Below are 23,318 nucleotides of genomic sequence, written 5' to 3' on the forward strand. Positions count from 1 at the left end.
TTTATAATAAAAAGACATATTGGTATGTTTATAAAAGCTTTATTGAAAATGTAAATTTATAAAAGTATGTTAGTGAATGCATAATGATAGTTGATAACAAAATTATTTGCAGTAACATAACCAGTGAATTTACAAAATATATATTGAATTTTTAACTATTTTGTAAGTAAATATTTGTTTTATAAATAACATAGTTTGAGTGGGGTGCCGGCCCAGCACATCTACAACTTGCAAAAGTATAGTCACGGTGTTTTCATCATAGACAGCCGGAAATCAAGTTTCATCAAAGAAAGGACAGTTTAATAATCACTAATTATGAGATTTTCTTTAATTTTTATTATTTTTCATATTACAAGATATAAAAAGATATAAATTGATGTAAAAACTGCGGCCACACCAACTAGAATCAATACCTGAAAATTATAAAAAAAATAATCTGAAGATTTTTAACTCAATTAAAGAAAATAGAGAAAATTTTAGTCAAACCCAAGGATGGGGAGAGGAGGTAGATTTAACTATAGTCAGAGAGAGAGAGGGACATTGACTGTTTATTAAACCAAAGTTTACAATAACACCTTTTATTCGGTTTAATAACGTTGGGGACTTTTACTGAATTCTGATTAGTTTTCTTATTAAGCTGAGTATTCAAACTACAGAAGGGGTAATTTTGTATATCATAATTGGGGATATACATCAATTTATCAGCCATTGTCTTATCCCTTTAGATCCCTGAATTATAGTGCAAAATTTCCCTTATTAAATTTTGAGAAATTAAAAAAATTAGGAATCTTACCGAATCTTTGTAATTTTTGGCTTTAATATCTTTTTCGTCATGAGATCTCGCGGATGCCCTGAAATTGAAAGTTTATTGTTTCTGACATAATTATAATGAAAATGAAAAAATAGTCCTACACCTTAACAAGGATGACAACATCCATAAAAGCAAAGCACTGAAACGGTGGGACCAACGAACATTAACACTTGTATAGTGTCTGAACTGAATAATCAGAATATAAAAGTATCGAAAGAGTTAAAGCAAAATTTAAGTAAATTTGTTGGAAAACTGCTTGATACAGGATAATGTTTATGAACATACTTACATTTTTAGGACTTGATTATAGAGTTGATTCGCTTATACTATTATTCTTTGTTGTCCCAGGAATCAATATACCAAAAATCAGATCAAACGGATAATTAGATTACATAAAAATTTGTTGTTAAAAAAGTAGAAAAATCCACATGTTTAAAATGGACGTACGGACATTCTGGTAATGATTATAGAGTTGCTACGGTTTCTAAATCGTACCTAACTACTACAGGAATCATCATGCAAAATTTGAAATCGATAGGACAATTCTAACATGCCCAAATTAACGAATAAAAGCTATCTATCTCGGACGGACGTACGGCAAAATGACCCTAATTATAGAAAAGCTTCGCTTTTAAAAAATCAACCGAGCAATTTGATTTACTATTCATACTATCGACAATTGTTGAGTATTTAAAGGTTGGCAGTTGGAGAGAGAAAAGAATGATAATATATGAAGCCAATAGAAGCTGTAAGCGAGGCCGCTAAATGTAAAAATTATAAAAGAAGATAACAAACCTTAAATGTTCTTTTTCTTTTTTAGAATCCTGGCGTCCTATTCGTTTTCTATATTGATCAACTGAACAAATAACATCCTTTTATATAAAGTAACAAGGTTTTTTGTCTGAAGCTTAATATATCAATAACTACTGAACCTATTGGGTTCTTAATTTTAGGTACACTTCACACAGGTCCTGGGATGAGTATAGGAAATTTTGATTACAGACTTAGTTCTTGGGATGGTTTTCAACTATTTGTTAGCCTATCTCTGCCACTTCGAGTAAAGAACCCCTAGATGGTAGGGGCGTATCCGCTAGTAATTTTACATTTGAAGAAGAAATTTACAATTTTAGAAGTGTCTAAGGAATCCCCCTTATTTTGAAATAAATTGAAAAATAACACCCCCGCATAAGTTAAATATATGAGAATAAAACTCCCCTCCCGTAGATATACCACACTTTTCTGGGATCTTGCTGAGTCAAGTATCAACTGTTGGGAATATCAAAGGATGACTCCATGCAAAATTTGAGCCGGATCCAGCCAAAACCGACCGTGAATTTTATGAAAAACCGGTTTTTTCCGGTTTTTAGGGGGTATCTGTAAATCGATTCAGCTGGAGCAAAACCGGTTTGAGGTACAAAAAATTTTACTTCACATGAAATTTAGCCAATGCCATTGCCTACAAAAATGTACTTCATCATCAACTTGATTGGACAACTCTTTCCCCTCCTAAATGTCCATTAAAACCTCGGAAACGGCAAAAATCGCCAAAAATCACGCCTTCGGCGGCAAATAACGGCTAAACGGTCAGCCGGAGGCGAATGAAACATAAATAAAGAAATGTCTGCCTCAAAAAGTTGTTCAACATCAAAGAGATGCTTGAAGTCTCTAAAACGACTCCTTCCCCTCCTTTAAGGGGAAAAACTGAAAAAACGTGATTTTCAAAAGTATGCCCACTTTGTGGGTGTGGGGGGCACTGAACCCGTCACCCCAGGGTCACCAAATATAAAGTCTAGGCGGCCCACAATGCTGAATTTTCACCAAGTGAAAGTCTTGTGTCATTATCTCTTATGAGAAAAAAGTTATTAATTAATTAAAATTTCAAATTGTGAATTTTTGATGGATTTCTTTGATGAAATGACAGGCCGGTCAATTTTTAGGCCATTTTTTGCGGTTTTTGGGCCGTCACGCCCAAACGGTTTGAGATAATCTCACGGGACCTTTTGCCCAACCTAAGTCTGGTTATTTGTGAGGTCTAGGAAAATAAACAGACTTACGCAAAAGATTATAATTATAATCTTTACACAGAAAAATGGCACGAGGTGAGGGTTTGAGGGGGCAAAATGAGCCGACCAGCAATTTTTGACGGCACGCAGCGACGTCATGCTTCATCCAATCCGGGATTTTTTTTTCTTAGACCTTACAAATAACCAGGCTTAGGTCGGGCAAAAGGTCCCGTGAGATTATCTCAAACCGTTTGGGCGTGGTGGGCCGAAAACAGCAAAAAATGGCCTAAAAATTGACCAGCCTGTCATTTCATCAAAGAAATCCATCAAAAAATCACAATTTGAAATTTTAATTAAGGGGGGGGGGGAAGTTCTGCCACTTTCGCGTAAACAGTGTGCAGTGGACTAGGTATTGATTTTAGATTATAGGTTATTTAGGATAAAAGTTTACTTTTGGGTATTAGTTCACGTATATTTAATCATTTTTTGAATAGGTGTCCAGGTTCAGGTGCTGCAGGCTGGAAGGTCGTTTCTGGACAGGTAAAAAAATTAAAAAAATTATTTGAAGAGTTAAAGGTACACTTATTAAACTAAATATGCATCTTTTTGAATGTTATTACCATATTAGAAGAAAAAATGACAATCGGCCTCCAGGTTCAGGTGCTGCAGGCCTCCAGGTACACTCTGGACAGGTAAAAATTAAGTTTTCTTATTTAAAGAGTTAGAGGTACACTTATTTAACCAAATATGCATCTTTATGGATGTTATCATCAGATTTGCAGAAAAATTTAAAATCGGCCTCCAGGTTCAGGTGCTGCAGGCCTCCAGGTACACTCTGGACAGGTAAAAATTAAAAACATTTATTTGAAGAGTTAGAGGTACACTTATTTAACCAAATATGCATCTTTTTGGATGTTATTACCATATTTGAAGAAAAAATGACAATCGGCCTCCAGGTTCAGGTGCTGCAGGCCTCCAGGTACACTCTGGACAGGTAAAAATTAAAAACATTTATTTGAAGAGTTAGAGGTACACTTATTAAACCAAATATGCATCTTTTTGGATGTTATTACCATATTTGAAGAAAAAATGACAATCGGCCTCCAGGTTCAGGTGCTGCAGGCCTCCAGGTACACTCTGGACAGGTAAAAATCAAAATTTCTTATTTGAAGAGTTAGAGGTACACTTTTAAAACAAAATATGCATCTTTTTGGATGTTATTACCATATTTGAAGAAAAAATGACCATCGGCCTCCAGGTTCAGGTGCTGCAGGCCTCCAGGTACACTCTGGACAGGTAAAAATTAAAATTTCTTATTTGAAGAGTTTGATGTACACTTATTTAACCAAATATGCATCTTTTTGGATGTTATTACCATATTTGAAGAAAAAATGACAATGGGCCTCCAGGTTCAGGTGCTGCAGGCCTCCAGGTACACTCTGGACAGGTAAAAATTAAAAACATTTATTTGAAGAGTTAGAGGTACACTTATTTAACCAAATATGCATCTTTTTGGATGTTATTACCATATTTAAAGAAAAAATGACAATCGGCCTCCAGGTTCAGGTGCTGCAGGCCTCCAGGTACACTCTGGACAGGTAAAAATTAAAATTTCTTATTTGAAGAGTTTGATGTACACTTATTTAACAAAATATGCATCTTTTTGGATGTTATTACCATATTTGAAGAAAAAATGACAATCGGCCTCCAGGTTCAGGTGCTGCAGGCCTCCAGGTACACTCTGGACAGGTAGTTATAATATTTTTTGATACTTTTTGATTTGGACACCTTACCTGGATCCTGGTGACCACTGGTGACTGCTTGTGGCCGCTGGCAAGGTAAATTCCAATAAAGGTAATATTTGATATTAGAGGAAAGGTTTCTAAATAGAAAATTATTAAAATATAATAATATGACAAAATTTATTAAGTAAGTCTTCTATTTTTGTTCCAGGCAGGCTCTAGGTAGCCTCCAGGAGCCTGCTGGACAGGTTTAAAAAATCAATTTTATAATTTGTTTTATTTAGATGAAAGGTTTGAGTTGTGCTCCAGATAGGGTCAAGGTGGCCTCCAGGAGCCAGCTAGATAGATCTGTATTTATTACTTTTTGTTTATGTATGGTTTTCCACACATATGCAAAATATAATTCTGTCTAAGATATAATATTACAGATACTCAGAATGGGGAATGCAATTTCAATAGGATTCAGATTATAAAGTATAGATGCTAATGAAATAATTTTAAAATTACTACTGAGAGAGGTTAATTTTATCCAGATGTCATTCAGAGCTACAGATTCTCCATCCAGGTTAGTAAAATATAAAGAAATTCTTAGATTGTATATTCAAACCACGTCTAAAGAAAAAGGCAGGAATTCCTGACACTTAAATACCTGGAGGCATGCAGCACCTGAAACTAGAGTCCAATTTGAATTTTTTCTGTAAATATGATAATAACATCCAAAAAGATGCATATTTGGTTTTATAAGTGTACCTGTAACCCTTTAAATAAATTTTTTAAATTTTTACCTGTCTAGAATGGATCTGGAGGCCTGCAGCACCTGTACCTGGAGGCCGAATATCAATTTACCTTCAAATATGATAATAACATCAAAAAATACGCATATTTGGTTTAATAAGTTTACCTCTAACTCTATAAATATTTTTTTTTAATTTTTACCTGTCCAGAATGTACCTGGAGGCCTGCAGCACCTGAACCTGGAGGCCGATTGTCTTTTTTTCTTCAAATATGGTAATAACATCCAAAAAGATGCATATTTTGTTTTATAAGTGTACCTCTAACTCTTCAAATAAGAAATTTAGATTTTTACCTGTCCAGAGTGTACCTGGAGGCCTGCAGCACCTGAACCTGGAGGCCGATTGTCATTTTTTCTTCAAATATGGTAATAACATCCAAAAAGATGCATATTTGGTTAAATAAGTGTACATCAAACTCTTCAAATAAGAAATTTTAATTTTTACCTGTCCAGAGTGTACCTGGAGGCCTGCAGCACCTGAACCTGGAGGCCGATTTTAAATTTTTCTGCAAATATGATGATAACATCCATAAAGATGCATATTTGGTTAAATAAGTGTACCTCTAACTCTTCAAATAAGAAAACTTAATTTTTACCTGTCCAGAGTGTACCTGGAGGCCTGCAGCACCTGAACCTGGAGGCCGATTGTCATTTTTTCTTCTAATATGGTAATAACATTCATAAAGTTGCATATTTGGTTTAATAAGTGTACCTTTAACTCTTCAAATAATTTTTTTTAATTTTTACCTGTCCAGAGTGTACCTGGAGGCCTGCAGCACCTGAACCTGGAGGCCGAATTTAATTTTTACTGCAGATATGTTAATAACATTCAAAAAGAAGCATATTTTGTTTTATAAGTTGCTCTCTAACTCTTCAAACAAAAATTTTTTAATTTTTTTACCTGTCCAGAAACGACCTTCCAGCCTGCAGCACCTGAACCTGGAGACCTATTCAAAAAATGATTAAATATACGTGAACTAATACCCAAAAGTAAACTTTTATCCTAAATAACCTATAATCTAAAATCAATACCTAGTCCACTGCACACTGTTTACGCGAAAGTGGCAGAACTTCCCCCCCCCTTAATAACTTTTTTCTCATAAGAGATAATGACACAAGACTTTCACTTGGTGAAAATTCAGCATTGTGGGCCGCCTAGACTTTATATTTGGTGACCCTGGGGTGACGGGTTCAGTGCCCCCCACACCCACAAAGTGGGCATACTTTTGAAAATCACGTTTTTTCAGTTTTTCCCCTTAAAGGAGGGGAAGGAGTCGTTTTAGAGACTTCAAGCATCTCTTTGATGTTTAACAACTTTTTAAGGCAGACATTTCTTTATTTATGTTTCATTCGCCTCCGGCTGACCGTTTAGCCGTTATTTGCCGCCGAAGGCGTGATTTTTGGCGATTTTTGCCGTTTCCGAGGTTTTAATGGACATTTAGGAGGGGAAAGAGTTGTCCAATCAAGTTGATGATGAAGTACATTTTTGTAGGCAATTGCATTGGCTAAATTTCATGTGAAGTAAAATTTTTTGTACCTCTAACCGGTTTTGCTCCAGCTGAATCGATTTACAGATACCCCCTAAAAACCGGAAAAAAACGGTTTTTCATAAAATTCACGGCCGGTTTTGGCTGGATCCGGCTCAAATTTTGCATGGAGTCATCCTTTGATATTCCCAACAGTTGATACTTGACTCAGCAAGATCCCAGAAAAGTGTGGTATATCTACCCTCCCGGCCCCCACCGTTATTACAGATTTTCTTTTAAATATCATATGAAGGGGAGGGATAGGCACTTATAGGGAAAGCACCACTTTTCGTCATCCAGAAGCTCATAGTTAAGTTTAATGTTTACCTGTGTTAAAATCCCTGAAATCATTTCCGCTTCCACCACCCCCAGAATTCTTCCTTCCCATTTTATTTTTATCTGTACATCAGTTGTAGGATCCTAACTTTGTTCAGAGCGTCTAACTTAATTGCTCTTCTTTGCTTTCTAATTAATAAACTTTTATTAGATATCACGTTAAATCTAATCTTATAATTAGTTGTATAGCTCTTGAAACAATTCTCATTCAACAGTCATCCAATGTCGTTGCATAGTGTGTTGCGATTCTAATAATCAAAGGTCTATATTTATTTTTTTCTCATTTATTAGTTCAATCTTACAATTAGGTTCTGTAGCTTAGTATAGGTAAAGAGCCATTTTATTTAAGCTATTGATGATCTTAATATTTATAAGGCTTTAAGACAAGAAAAAGACTGACCAAATTTTGATTGTCTCGATACATCGTAATTGTCTAAAGCCTTTGGACAGTTTGTTTATAATGTTAGAAAAAGCTTGTTTTAATTATTGAATTCTTACCTTATTACTCACTTAAAACATACACATTTGTGATTTGTCTCTTGATTATAGAGGCAGAGAGGAATCAAATTTCACTTGTTGCAGCAATATATCCAAGTTCTGAGCTTCACAGCTGAGCATCTCACTCCAACTTTATAATATTACACGAAAGCAGTTTAAATTTGATGATGTACAGAGTTTTAGATTCATTTATAATTATACATAATTGTTTTAACTAGAGTGAAGTTTTCAATAGAAACACATGTGTTATATAGATTTAAATGGAGTTATTGCAGCTTGCTAAAACTATGAGAAAACTAAACTAAATATCTTTTTGGTAACAGGTTGGTAATCTAAAATTGAGAATTTAATTCATATTCTTAAAAGTTATTTTTTGGTAAGACCACTTTTATTATGATAAATATATCTAAATTCTATCAATAGATTACATAAAAAATAATTAGAATAGGCCTACTTTTTTTAGAATTAAACTCCTTGCAATCTAAACAAGGAACATGTGCATATATCATCAGTGGCGAAATTTTACAAACATATATCAATCAAAATGTTTATTACCTTTAGGAGACTTTAAACTGAAATTTGAAATATATATTGAAGATTTTTTCAATATTTGTATTAATTTATATTAGATATTTATTCAATGAATAGCTTATCATTTTTACATGCGTGGGTTGTGTTTTATTTAATGGCATATGAATATTAAATAGGTATCACAGTTATGTTCAAGTCTAGTTAAGCTTATAACCTTATTGTCATAACTGCAGAAATAAACTTCTTTGAAATGTTTTTGTTAGTGTTGGGTTAGGTTATACAGAACATTTTAACTCCATAAAAAGATTTGCTGTTTGAATATGAGCGATTGGATTTAACTTTAATAATAAGTTTAAAATATGTGATACAATACAGTTAGATGTATCACATGGTTTATTCCAGTCTAAATTAGATAAAATATAAATAATCTGTTTGCCGATTCCCATCGAATGGTATCTATTTTAACAATAATTTCCAACTAATTGACACAATTTTGAAAATAAGTTTTTTCCTTTTTTTCTGGGATGAACACTATAAATAGAAATTTCAAATTTCTTTTCCTATTTGTTGTATAACTTTCAAATATTTTAGTTTTTTTATAAGATTTTGTGTTCATATCCTATTCTATGCTCTTTGCTTTGTATATATATTATCATCCTTGTTTTGAAAATAATTTTATTGATAATTAGTTTTTGTAGTGATAATATTTGTATACCTTCGTAAACTAAAATTGTTGAAGTTTAAAATACCAATAGTAAGGACTTTCTTCTGCTATTATATTCAGACTTTGTTATTCTATTGGGTTTAAAATGTAGATAAGAAAGTTCTAATACAGTTGTCTGCTTAACAGAAATAAATATTTGTAGTAAAGAATGGTTTTGAGAAAGGTGGGGGAATTGGTTTAGGGTAAGTTCGGTCGATATGAGGAATTCGGCAATAGCCACTAAGATAATGTTAAAATATAAAATATTGGACGGGCTTTATAATGTCAAAGGGGGGAAATCACCGACGACTCTTATTGGTCGGTAAAATTCTGATTTTATCTATAACCAAATTTACCCAGGAGTGACCGAACTTACCCAAATCTATCATTGATCACAGAAACATATGTTGTAGAAAGGCCCCGGCTGCTCATTTCTACTGCAGTAGATTTGGTTATTGATGCAATACAATAGTCAACATATTGGAAAGGAAATATCGAAAATATTAAGTCTCCTGGTTTGTTGATTTTGTTCCTAGCAATAAAAAAAACTAAAGCTTTCTTGAATTCTTATATAATATTAGGGTTGATAACAAAACCCTCTGCTAAATAATTCCAAAGTTAGATTTTACTCAGAAGAGGAAGAATATTTTATTTTATTGCCTTATCCATATATATGTATCCTGTATCTATTTCATTTATTCTTGTTTTAAGTTTAAAGCCTTTTATTTGCAATTTAGTGTGTTTTAGTTAAGTTATTATTCCAGTAAATCCAACTCTTTGTTTGTAATTAAAAATTTGCCGTAAAAATTTGATTTTGATAAACAAATTGAAGTTAAACTAAATTGCTGAGAAAGGAAAGGGTGTGCTTCTTGTATTTAAATCAAATCTCATTCTCTAGAGCTGAATCATCTTAACACAAAGATCTGTTGGTTTAATTTGAGCTGCTTGTTTTATAATTCAAATATTCATAAATGAACATTATTTATATTGAAGAAAGGACGTGTTTAATTCTTTAATGCTTGGATTAAATTGTAACAATGATTCTCTTTACTTAGGGTTATCCGCAAGTATTTAAGTACATTGGATATATTTTGCAAGGCAAATCGTAGTCCATATGTTATTATGCACATTGTCCAAAGGTGATAGGAGTATTGGGGGGGGGGGGGGGGGAATGAATCCCTTTAAAAAATATGAAGATTTTCTCCCAATTTCACACAAAGTAGACGTTGAAGCACACACTAATGCTTATATTATTTCTATATCATAGTTGATTGTTATTTAAACCAAATTTAACGGTGTGCTGCGCTCCTTCTTGACGTTGTTTGTTGTCCTTGTTTGAGAATGGATGGAAGTGAGCTATGCTCCTTAGTCTTACTAATATACAAAGCATGATTTGTAAGGGGGAAGGAAAGAGTGGGTATAATAATGATTCACAAAGAGGTAGGTAGTAGGAGGCATATGTAAGGGGAAGGGTACACAGGATTAAGGGTGGAGCGGTATAACTGACACACACACACACACACACACAGGACGCGCTTCTATTCAGCTGTTATACACAAAACTTCAACTTGTTGTGGGTTAATAATAATATACCCAACAAAATAAAGCAAATTGTAAACAAAGATTTTTTAAGGCAAATTAAACTGTTTCTACCTCTTATCTTTTGTGATTAATGTGCTGGGTGTTTTTATCAGTGCAATTGTTGACTTAAGTGATTCATAGATACAATAAAATTGTTATTAGTTACAAAAAGTGAATAAAATATTTATAAAATACTTGGGTATTTTCGACTAATTTTGTTTGAATTTGAATAATAGAATAATGAGTTATTGAAAATAAAAAATATATTTTAGTAGTATATAAAAGAGGAGCTTTTCTTAATTTCATTGTATATAGATAACGTAATGTTTTAAGTATAGTGCTAATTATGTAGAAAAACTATCACAATTTTATCCTAATTTTGTTAGTTGCGTTATTTATGGGTAGGTATATTTTTTTTTCTCAGATAAATTGTTAAAATATATTTATTTTTCAGACTGAAAGAAAAAGTAAAGTAAAATGTCTACGGGGGAGATTTCCCTAAAATGGAACCCTAAAAATTTAGAAATAAAAACTAGATCTGTGGAGAAGACCCTGGAACCTTTAGTCATTCAGGGACATTCATTTATTTTTTTACAATTTAATATGTACACCCCAATAATGATACACAAAATTATAACGCTTGGACACTCGATTTAATGAGCCAACGAAGAAAACTTTAATATGATCCTTTAAAGTGGTTAAGTCAACAAATGAGAAAACGTATTTTTAAAACTTTGGGAACTTATGTAATTAATAGCCCATTTTCTCCTCCCTCCCCGATTTTTTTCCACATTTCACTGTGGTGCAAAGACAGGATTCTCAAACTCACTTTAGGTTTGGTTCACTACAAAAATTATTTAATCGCAAGTTAGGGTTTTTTTCTCCCTACCCACGGGCTTTAAGCCCAAAATCTCATTTAAAAAATGGAAATAGAATTTAATTAATACTTTAGGTACTTTCAATGTTTTCAAAAATTCAATTAATAGAAGTTATTATAGGTAGATAGTTTCGTTTATCGCAGAGCATTTTAGAAATCATCCAAAAAAATACTTATTGAAATATAGAAAAATACCCCTATTTTTTTGTTATTTTCTTCTCCCCAAAAATATTTTTAAAAAATGAATAAACGATGCATATCAGGTGACTACCCTTGTGTCTTCTAAGTCTGTTAAGAAACGGAAAGGCAAGTCAAAGCGTGCTCATGTTCTCGTAGCCGCGGTTGAACGTGCCACCCAGAATTTTGTTGAGAAAGGAGAACTCATTGCCAATGAAAATCCACAGATTAAGAATGAGATGCTGGCAGCTGTTGAAGAAGTTAAGATAGCCGGCAATTCTATGTCGGAATCTGCCAGAGAGTTTGCAAATGATCCGTTCAGCAGTGTTAAGAGAGGCACCATGATCCGCGCGAGCAGAAGCTTGTTGTCTGCTGTCACACGTCTGCTAATCATTGCTGATATGATTGATGTACACTTGTTACTCAACAAGGTTAGGACAGTTGAGGATGATCTCGAGTATTTGAAAAATGTGTCAACCCAGGCAGATTTGATCGAGTCCATGAAAAGGTTTGGAGCCTCAGCTGCTGATGTTCTGGAACAGTCTGGGAAGCGACAACAAGAGTTGATGGATACAATGATGAGAGATGAACTTGCTGCCGCAAGAGCTGTGCTGAAGAAACATTCAATGATGTTGTTGACAGCAAGCAAAGTGTATGTTAGGCATCCTGAACTTGCACCTGCCAAGGAAAACCGCGACTACGTTCTGCGTCAAGTTTGTGAGGCAGTGAACACAATTAGTGATGTTGCCCAGGGCAAACAGGGACCAGGAGCTGCGGCTAGCCTCATGGAGAGCCAGGGCGGTGAACTTGCGGCCGCTCTCGATGATTTTGATGATCGCGTCATCATGAACTCGTTGACTTATGATGATAGTAAAATGCGACCAGCATTAGAGGAAAGCCTGGAGTCAATCATAAGTGGATCAGCTTTGATTGCTGACAGCAGCTGTACCAGGGATGAACGTAGAGAAAAGATTGTAATGGAGTGTAATGCTGTTCGTCAGGCTCTACAAGAGTTACTCAATGAATACATGAACAATTCCGGCAATCCTCCATCTGAAAGATTAAGTGTTGCCATAGAAACTATGGGCCTAAAGACAAATGACCTGAGGCGACAGTTGCGCAAAGCAGTCGTTGATCATGTTGCTGACAGCTTCCTGGACAGTGCTGTACCCATCAATCTTCTTGAATCAGCTGCAAGGGAGGGTGATGAACAGCGAGTTTCTGAATATTCTGAACTGTTTACAGAACATGCCAATAAATTGGTGGAGGTTGCTAACTTAGCTTGTAGCATGTCAACCAATGAGGATGGCGTTAAGATGGTGAGGTATGCAGCACAGCAAATTGCTAATCTTTGTCCGCAGGTGATAAACGCTGCCAGAGTATTGGCAAGCAGGTCTAAGAGTAAGCCTGCCCAGGAAAACATGGATATTTTCAGGAATGCCTGGGACCAGCAGGTTCGTTTGCTAACAGATGCCGTTGATGACATTGTTACTGTTGATGACTTCTTGTCCGTGAGTGAGAATCATATTCTTGAGGATGTTAACAGATGTTGCTTGGCATTGCAAGAACACGATGTCGAAACTTTAGACAGGATTGCTGGCGCTATTCAAGGCAGAACTAACCGCATTGGCGATGTTGTTGCCACAGAAATGGATAACTATGAGCCTGGACTATACACTGAACGTGTCTTATCCGCCATTCGCTTGTTGCGTGGTCAAATTCTTCCCTCCTTTTCAAACAAGGTCAACGAAGCTATCAACTCTATCAACCCTGCTAATAATGGTATGGCGCCGGCAGTTGACGAAAACGAGTTCATTGATGCCAGTCGCATGGTGTACGACGGTGTGAGGGACGTGCGTCGTGCTGTTCTTCTGAACCGTGGTGAGGGTGATTATGAGAGTGACACAGATATAGAGGCGGCAAGTGAGGTGGGTAGCTCTATTCCAGAGTCACAGAAGGCGCATGATATTACCAGCAATATTGATGAATACCCAGAAATTACTGGTATCACAAATGCCAGAGAGGCCATGAAAATTATGCCAGAAGAGGACAAGATTAAGATTGCTGAACAGGTGGCGGAATTTAAGACAGAAAGGCAGAAGTTTGACCGCGAGGTGTCCAAGTGGGATGACAATGGAAATGATGTTATTGTGTTGGCTAAGCACATGTGCATGATAATGATGGAAATGACAGATTTTACCCGAGGAAAGGGACATCTAAAAACAACAATGGACGTTATTGAAGCAGCCCAGAAGATCTCTGAAGCTGGTACAAAACTAGACAAGCTGGCGAGGCTTATTGCAGATGAATGTCCCGAATCTTCCACAAAGAAAGATTTGATTGCTTACCTACAGCGTATAGCCCTTTACTGTCACCAGCTTAATATCACCAGTAAGGTCAAAGCTGACGTACAGAACGTTTCAGGTGAACTTATTGTATCAGGCCTCGACTCTGCCACGTCATTGATTCAGGCCGCCAAGAATTTGATGAACGCTGTAGTGTTGACAGTAAAGGCAAGCTACGTGGCGAGCACCAAGTACCGTAGCAAGCAGGTGGACAAGGAGGCAGCTCCTCTGGTTGTCTGGAAGATGAAGGCACCCGAGAAGAAGCCCCTGGTGAGACATGAGGGCCCGGAGGAAAGTAGACTGAAGGTGAGGCGGGGCTCCACCAAGAAAAAACAAAATCCTATGGAAGTTCTAAGCGAGTTTGATCAGAATTATTAATTTAAATTTTTATACTTATTACTTATCTACTTATATTAAAAACTGAACTGGAGTTTCTAAGTAATGTTGTGCCTTTAATCAATGGTATTTCGTTTATTCTATTTTGTTAGTCATTTATCAAGTGGAATCCTTTCATAAATCGCCATTTGAATCCTGTAAAATATTTGTTAAAAATAGAATTATTTCGTTTCACTAACTAGCCAGTGTCCTCATAAAATTGTTTAATATTTCGATCAATTTAGTTTATTATAAATACAAAAATTTGTATTTTTAAATTTGAAAAATCAAATATTTTTTTACAACGTTTTACATTTTTTACATCTTACTTTATATGAATTATGATACTAATTATAGAAACCTTATTTAATTGAGAAAATCTTTATTTCCGGTTTCATGTTAATTCAGAAATACCTGTTATTTTTACCTTTCATTTGTCATAATTATATTTTGTATTTATTTATTAATATCATTACCTACTTAGTATATTAGAAATTTGATTATTATAGTAATAGTTTACTAAAATCATATCATTATAAGTTTGCACTTATATTTAGATAATAAAATACTTAGAATTATTACATATAAGTTTCATTTTCTATAATCGGCAAATTCTATGTTATAAAAAGCCATTTTCTACATTTATATTTTATAAAATTGCTATTCAGCATTGTGTAATTCGATAAAATTAACTTGCATGTTCAAATTTAGTTATTGTTTATAATAAAATATAATTTGATATAATTATTAATTTGTTACCTAATTAAAAGGAGAGACGAGATTAGTGTAAAGATCCTAAACTTTTATTAAGTTATTTAGAGCTAGAATATGATATTTAGAAAGAGCAACTGATTTTAACATAAAACCCAGTTTTTTTTTGTTTCAATTCTAATTTTTTGCTTTGCAAAGCGGTCAAATAGAAGTTTTTACAAATATTGATAAATTGTTGTACTTTTAACAATCAAAAATAACATTTATTTCTATTTTTACTTGATCTCCACATTAATCCTCTCTCTTTTTGTCATACTGTATTATCATTATTTTATCTCTGATTATTTCAGATAGAGGGAATACCAAGGGTCGGTTGGACTTGACTTTAGGGTCTGTGAGGACACAATGTTGAGGGAATATGTTGGATTGTTTGTGTTGTGTGTGCTGTCCTGTGTTGTGATTGTACAACCTGCTGCACATGGTCAACACATGGTAGGCATTGCATTTTGATGATTACAGTGGAATATTATTATGGATCACGGTGGAACAGCGAGACTTGTCCTTTATTCTTTTTTTCAGTTTTCTAATTTTAAACGAGACTTTTCAAATAAGACTCATTTTTTGCTATCCGTTGGAGTATTGGCTTGGGGGAAGTAAAAAGTGGAACACCATGTAAAGACATAAAAAAAATAAATGGGGAAAATAATGATATTACAAAACAAAATAAAGCAGCTGTAGGTTTATATAAAATAAATGTTATTGTGATTTTTAAGGTATTCGTATTTGTTAAAAAGGAATTTTTTTTATTTTTTATCTAGGTAGGTACTGTACATCTAGTTTTATTTATTTCAGCATCACGGGGGAGGGGAACGCATGGAGGACGGTGCTTACAGCCCCAAGGACCACGCACATCACCAGGGAGACCACCATGACATAGAGTTTGATCACGAGGCCATCCTTGGATCCAAGAAGGAGGCACAGGACTTTGACAAACTGTCTCCAGAAGAGGCTAAACGAAGATTGAAAATTTTGCTAGAGAAGATGGATAGAAATGGTGATAAGTCGATTGAAAGGTACCTAATCATTTAATGAATATTTTTTTGCAAAACATCTATTTATGGCCGTAAACAATGACTTACAATCACATTTGTTTCTGTTTGATCACATTCTTAAAAAATAAAAGCTTCTTCTTGATATAATATGTAAAACTAGGGTTCCGGAGCCGGGAGCCGGGAGCAGCAACATTTTTGGTGGAGCCGTATTTTTCGTTAAAAACGGCTGCGGCTCCGGACTAGCTAAAAATGATTTTTTAAAGTAATATTATAATTTGGCAACGGTCTATTTCCATATAATAAACTGAAAAACTATTGTTACTTAACAAATAGACACACATTCTTCTACTTTTATATAGCTTTAATCAAATAAAAGCAAAATATTTTATATTATTTATTTTATTTTATCAAATTCAATAATGAAAAAAAATTGATATATTAATTTTAAGGTAGGAGCCGGAGCCGGAGCCGCATCAAAATTATACGGCTCACGGTTGGACCCTCAGATGTCAAAACTTTATTTTAGTGTTTGGCCAAAATGACTTAGCAATTGTATCTGTAAGTACGTCTAATAACACCCTTTGCTATTTTTAAAATCCTAGAAAAATTTTTTTGCAAGAAAATTGCATAAATTCGCAACCTTTTTTAGAACCACTACATAACTCGAGTTTTAAAACTTTTTATATAAAATCCTTTTTACAAAAAATATCAATAATTACTTAAAATTAAACCTGAAAGAAAAAAAATCTCATTACACGTGTTAATTTGCATGTTTTAGGTCTTTTTTTGAGGAAAGTATAACTTCCACATTTTTGACAATAATTATATTTTTTTAACATTTCAAAGTAAAATATAACAAAACTTAAACGATTTTTCTTGAATTATCAGTTGAAAATTTCATCAAACATGCAATTTAAGTGATGAAAATTTAATAAAATCATTTTTTGAATGTTTAGAATTACCAATTTTCTACATTTAAAACAAAATGTTAACAAAATTTAAAAACATTTTAACATGTAACTTCAAAAATCAATAACATTTTATAAAAAGATGTTTCAAAAAATAAATCATTAAAAGGTATTAAAATGCATTTGAAATTACTTAAAATTAAAACGAGAACATCTTTTTACACTGTATTCTGTTTAATAGAGTTTAAATGACATGATTAGTGAATGAAATATTTCCTAAACTCATTAAGCCTTTTTGTGACTATATTAAAAATAATTTATTTTGTTTTATATTGTTTTTTTATTCAAATATTTGACAAAATTTTCCCTACGTCAATAAAATAAAGTCAGTTTTTTACTGTTTCCAGGTTTTTCTTTATAATTATAACAATTAAATATAATATAAATCTTCATTATCTTTTATTTGAATTATCATACACATTAAAATGTAAAGTATAAGCTAGAATAGCACTTTTTTCAACGAATATTTTAATGACATTATATAAAATAATTCCTCTTAAATATCACACAACATATGATTGGGAAGTATAGCCATTTCTTGGAGGTATAATATTTACAAAAATACCATTAATTCTGTTTTTATCAGAAGTTAAAAAAATTGAAAAAATTGTTGTAATTCTTATTTTAAAGTTACATTTTTATCCCTGACAAAATCATAGACGACTTTTAAAGGCATCTTATCTAAACTTTTTGAAGAAAAACTTAAAAACGTTAATTAAGTATGAAAACTATTTTCTTCGATTTTTCTGAAGTTATTATCGCATCCTATGGGTTTTTTATTATCATTTACTTATATCGAAAGTGCCAAACATTGTACCCTAACTTATTCATTTAATAAAAAAACAACCGTGGGCTCCGACACCCTGTGTAAAACCCAAATGCTAAAAAATATTTTTTTTAATTATCTTAAATCTTAAGTTAAACAAATTCCCGAAAACTTTTCACAAACACTCCTTAGTTCTTTAAAATAAAAGCTTATTACTTCCCTTTTAGACAAGAATTATATGCTTGGATTCTGCGTTCATTCAAATCTCTCTCCAAAGAGGAATCTGATGAGAGATTTGAAGATGGAGACGAGGATGAGGATGGTTTTGTGTCCTGGAAAGAATATGCTGCTGAGGAATTTGATTTGGATGAACTTGAGATGGATCCAACAGATCCTAATTATGAAGAGGTTAGTAGCAAACTTTAATATGATACAATTTAACAATCAGTCGTTTTCTCCTGAACTTAATTTTCTTTTTTATACATAATCTTTGATGATGGGAAGAAAATTGCATTCCAAAATTTCATAAGCTTTAGAAATCTTATACCACACAAGGACAGATCTGCAACATTAGTAAAACAATATCTGAATGCAATTAATTAAAGAATTTAAAGATTCTTATTAAAGGGGGGGGGGGGGTCAATGCAACCATCTCGTAATCAGTGAGTAAAATTTTGCATTAGTAATCCTTGGTAGGTCTATTTTCCCTAAATCGAACAAAAAGTTGTAACAGTAACGGCTAACGGCTCAGCCGTTTAGCCGTTTTTTGGCTATTTTTAGGGCAAATCTGCCATAAATTATGTAGGAATTAACTTTTTGAAACATATTTTTGCTTTAAATCATATGAAATGATACAAAAAAAAAACATTTTTGGAGAAGCAAAGAGTATGTTGAGATAGGTTTCGTGATGATTTGTCTTGAAAATAGTTTAAAAATGGCTAAACGGCTGAGCCGCCAGCCGTTAGCCGGTTCTTTTCCAACTTTTTGTTCAATTTAGGGAAAATAGACCTACCAAGGATTACTCATGCAAAATTTCAGATCAAAATTAAACTTCTAAGTTCCATTTGCTCACTGATTACGAGATGGTTGCATTAAAAACCCCCTCCCTTTTTAATTAAATCATTTATGATTTACTTATTTTTTAAAAAATTTTGTTAGGAATTACAATTGATGGAAGAGGATAAAATCTTATTTGATGCTGCTGACCTGAACAAGGTAACATTTTTTTATCATCCTTACAAAAAAGTAAAATTATTTGTGTTTGTGTAGCTAAGAATATCTCTAACCGCTAGAATGATATGGTTCTCCTTTGCAGTGGAGCTTTTTTTTAGGTCCAAATAATGTTTTCAAGTATTTTGAGGAAGGATCGCCCAGGAAAATTTACCACCCCCCCCCCCTCATAAAAAAACTACTTTCTTTAAAGCTAAAATTGAAGGTGAAGGGGTGACTTTTAGCTTCCCTCACCCTTTCTTCTGGTGCCCACAGATGCTTCTAGGAACGTAGCCTCTAGTATTAAAGTGACGTTTCTCCTTTATCTTTGTAAAAAATTTAAAGCTTTAGCTACGGAAAACAAAAATTTACACTTTTGCAATTTTGGGGTGGGTTAAGACTTTAATGTAAACATTACATATTTATGAAATTTGTTTTTGATTAAAAAGGATGGTAAGCTGGACAAGACAGAGTTTCTTGCTTTCTCTCATCCTGAGGAAGATGAGAAAATGAAACCCTTGGTCATTGATCAGGTAATTTTTACCTTTATTTTACTTATCTATCTTGGTATTATAAAAATATTTTATGCATACAATTAAAGTTCTTTTTTGTACGCATTCATACCTAACATAAATGTGGTTTCGAGTGGGAGAAATATACTCCCTTCAAAGGGAAGGGGGGGGGGGGTAATATATAATGAATCCCAGTAGGGGCTATTGATATTTTTCACTTTGCACTCCTCCTGAATGAGACTGTTAAACCTTCAGAATATTTTACATCCTCCTCCTTTCATTATTTAGAGGAGGGCTAAAAATCTGACCCAGTGTACGAATTTATATCCGTTTTTTTTTTGATTGATATTGATTTCTATATCAAGGTGTTAAAGTCACGTGACAAGAATGGAGATGGTGTGTTGAGCTTCCAGGAATACCTGGGGGAAAGGGGAGAGGGCAAGGATAAGGAATGGCTTCTCACAGAGAAGGACAGGTCTGCTAATTCATATTAAATTTATCAAAAAATTGAGAAATACTATGATAAGTAATTTGGCATCCCCCTTTTTCGAATCAAATACTTTTACACTAGAATTCTATTTTTGGAGAAAAAATGACAGCAACATCTGCCCTGTTTAAAGAAGCTTCTAACTGCAAGAGAATTTTACAAACAGACTGATATAAAAATTACATTTTAAATACAATGACGGAATATTTATGGTCAACTTTTTGCCAAGGGGGGGGGGGGGGGTTTAATGCAACCATCTCGTAATCAGTGAGCAAATGACACTTAGAATTCGATTTTCGATCTAAACTTTTGCATGAGTAATCCTTGGTAGGTCTATTTTCCCTAAATCAAACAAAAAGTTGGAAAAGTAACGGCTGGCGGCTCAACCGTTTAGCCGTTTTTTGCCTATTTTCAGGGTAAATTCATCATCAATTACTTAGGAATCAACTATTTAAAACATATTTTTGGTTTAATTCATGTTAAATAATAGTTACAACCATTTTTGAAACTTCTAGTACCAACAGCTACCGTCTAGAACCGTTTGATAGCGTTTTGGAGTTTCAACGAGAATAAGGTGGAGATAGGTTTCGTGAATAATTTGTACTATAGATATCCAAAAAATGGCAAAACTGCTGAGCCGCCAGCCGTTAGCCGTTACTTTTCCAACTTTTTGTTCAATTTAGGGAAAATAGACCTACCAAGGATTACTCATGCAAAATTTCAGATGGAAATTTAAATTCTAACTGCCATTTGCTCACTGATTACGAGATGGTTGCATTAACCCCCCCCCCCCCCCTTATATTAATCCCTCCCCCCCCCCCCTTATATTAATCCCTCCCCGAATTGAAGTGCATTTTTAAGTATAAATTATTTTTGTTCTTTATTAATTTCAAAAAATTATTAGGTTTGATGAAGAGCTAGATAAGAATAGTGATCATCATTTGTCCAGAGAAGAAATATTGGCCTGGATTATTCCAAGCAATGAGGAGACGGCAGAAGAAGAGGTAAGCACTTGGCAGGGACAGTACAGGGGAGAGTGGGGGGAATCAAAAAGAGAGGGGACAGTTGGCTCTTTATTACACTAGTCCCCAAAGTTTTATAATAACGTTTTCTCATTCGTTGGCTTAACAATTTTATGGACTTTAGTGAATTTTGATTGGTTGATTCATTAAGTTGAGTGTTCAAACGTTTCAACCACTAATTTTAATCTGCAGAAGAGGTAATATTGTATCCTTTTAGAACCCAGGGGGGAAATATATATTAAGATATTAATAATGAAAGAACCTATATATAAAAAAGGGATTGAAGTAGATAATACGAAGTTGTCTATACAGTTTTTGTTTGGCTTGAGAAAAAATTTAGTCAGAATTTAAAGCATTTTTAATTATTTCTAAAATTTTATTTTTGTCAGGTCAATCATTTGTTTGCTGGAGCAGATCAGGACGTAAATGGACTGCTTTCATTTCAAGAAATTATTGATAATCATGATCTATTCGTAGGTTCAGAGGTAACAACATCTTTTTTTTATAAATATTTGTATGTGTAAAATGTATGCAGCATTATGCAACATCTAATCTAAACAAAAAGAAAGGAGATGTGGCAACTCGCAGCATGAATTACCAGAAATTTTATTTAATCTGTTTCTCCCTTTTAGGAAATTTTGATGAAAAAATTTGAGAACAAAATCCGTTATTCTTTTTCAAAAACGGTGGCGGTGTTACCGCCGATCACTGTCGCTTTTCGCCGCTATCAAAAAATATTTTAAATAATTTTTCTCTGAATTAAAAAGTTCAGAATCATTTTACTTTAATTTTTTCAATATCCCTTTTATCTAACCTCTTTAGGGACACTTAGTCAATTCTTAATTTTTCTCGCTATTTTTGATAATTTAGAATTATTGGAGACAATTTTATTTTTGTTAAAATTTGCAAGGCGGGACCGCTACTGTTTATGTATCTATTTTGTTATTAATCCTATTATAATGTTTTTCAGGCTACAGATTATGGAGAGCATTTAGAAAACTTGGATAGATTTACAGATGAACTTTAGGATCTTCATCCAACAAATAAATTTTGAGCTTCTTAGTACAACCAAAGACTAATCACTAAATGATATAATGCAAGTACCAAGTTAACAAAATTGTTTAACACATCAAGGGACTTGATTGCTACCTATTCAGCGAATTTGATAAATCTGAAAATAAATAAATAGAAAGCTGACACTCATGAGTAAAAAAAAAACAATTTTCTTAACTTTGTTAAAATTTTTCAAATGCTTGTTATTAATATGAAAAATCTTACGTGCCATAAATATCTAAAAATCAAAGCACAATACAAAATTTACATATTTATTTATACAATAGCTTATACTGATGCATAATAACAAAATTAAAAATACAAAAAAAAAATGTTTTGTACCTTTTGCACTAAATAGTGTTACATTTTTTGTTTTATGCAATTATTTATAAATTCCAGTTTTAGATCTGTTATTTTATTGATAAATTCTCTAGTTTTTTTTTTTGTTGTTGAAAGTTTTAGTCAATATGTGAAACAATTGTAAGTATTTTTCTTTACATTTTTTACATCACAACCCATAGTTTGTTAAAATTTATGTTTTTGCACTGTTTTTGAATCCACAACAATGAACCTAATGTTATTATTCAGTTTGCTAATCTTATTTATTAAGTTGTGTTTGTATAACTTGAATCTCTGTTTTCTTTTGTGAATTAATAAACTATCAAATGACTGTTGATGTGTATTTTTATGAACAAAGATGCAATACACCCATAAAAGCGAATTATAACAAGTTAATGAAGTGTCTATTCAAGAAGGATTATTTAAAGAAAAACAAAATTGTTTCCAAGCTAATAAAAGAGTTATTTTCATTTTTTATTTAAAGTTGGATGTGTGACAACCTTATTGATATTTTAACAGAAAAGTTCTTTATTACTGATTAATAAGTCTGTTTTGGTGAGATCTTAGTAAAACATTAAATATGGTAATTATTGTTAATAGAATAATTTGTGTCAAAAGGGTTTAATTCATCAATTGGGAGTAAACCATAATAATATAGGCGATAAAAGTCTCTATACAATATACATAGTCATAAAACCCAAACTTGCAAGACTTAATAGGCAAGTTTCGAGTCAAGGTTTCCTAAACCTAACCTCTGGGTAGAAACCCTAACTCCTAGCTAGCCCTTGAAATTTTACAGGATTTGGCCTAATATTTATTGTAACTGTATACATCTCTTTCTTTTCTCACCTGCAAAAATATCAATTTTATCGTTCAGTACAGACGTACGTACATACCTTTT

At 33.2% G+C, this 23,318-nt stretch overlaps 2 protein-coding genes and 1 long non-coding RNA gene across 3 annotated transcripts; 2 read left to right on the forward strand and 1 right to left on the reverse strand.

The window, feature by feature from the left end:
- Positions 1-19: 19 nt before the first annotated feature.
- LOC145315865 (uncharacterized) lies at positions 20-7,942 on the reverse strand. Its single transcript, XR_013878167.1, has 5 exons — positions 7,710-7,942; positions 7,203-7,340; positions 1,607-1,667; positions 794-851; positions 20-413 (listed from the first exon to the last, which is right to left on the reverse strand). It is a non-coding gene; the product is annotated as an uncharacterized LOC145315865 (long non-coding RNA).
- A 3,023-nt stretch (positions 7,943-10,965) lies between these two features.
- Positions 10,966-15,056, forward strand: LOC145315867 (catenin alpha-like). The gene is made up of 2 exons (XM_080155996.1): positions 10,966-11,093; positions 11,661-15,056. The coding sequence occupies exons 1-2, from the start codon at positions 11,002-11,004 to the stop codon at positions 14,299-14,301; spliced, it is 2,733 nt and encodes a 910-aa protein (XP_080012122.1). The 5' UTR covers positions 10,966-11,001; the 3' UTR covers positions 14,302-15,056.
- Positions 15,057-15,318: 262 nt separating this feature from the next.
- On the forward strand, positions 15,319-22,748 carry LOC145315866 (reticulocalbin-2). Its single transcript, XM_080155995.1, has 9 exons — positions 15,319-15,501; positions 15,862-16,082; positions 18,023-18,203; positions 18,954-19,010; positions 19,454-19,537; positions 19,882-19,991; positions 20,908-21,007; positions 21,415-21,510; positions 21,996-22,748. The coding sequence occupies exons 1-9, from the start codon at positions 15,415-15,417 to the stop codon at positions 22,050-22,052; spliced, it is 993 nt and encodes a 330-aa protein (XP_080012121.1). The 5' UTR covers positions 15,319-15,414; the 3' UTR covers positions 22,053-22,748.
- The last annotated feature ends 570 nt before the right edge of the window (positions 22,749-23,318 follow it).

Source organism: Acartia tonsa, chromosome 4, assembly GCF_053477335.1.
Source record: "Acartia tonsa isolate MP-2025a chromosome 4, ASM5347733v1, whole genome shotgun sequence".
In the NCBI taxonomy this organism is placed as follows: Eukaryota; Metazoa; Arthropoda; class Copepoda; order Calanoida; family Acartiidae; genus Acartia; species Acartia tonsa.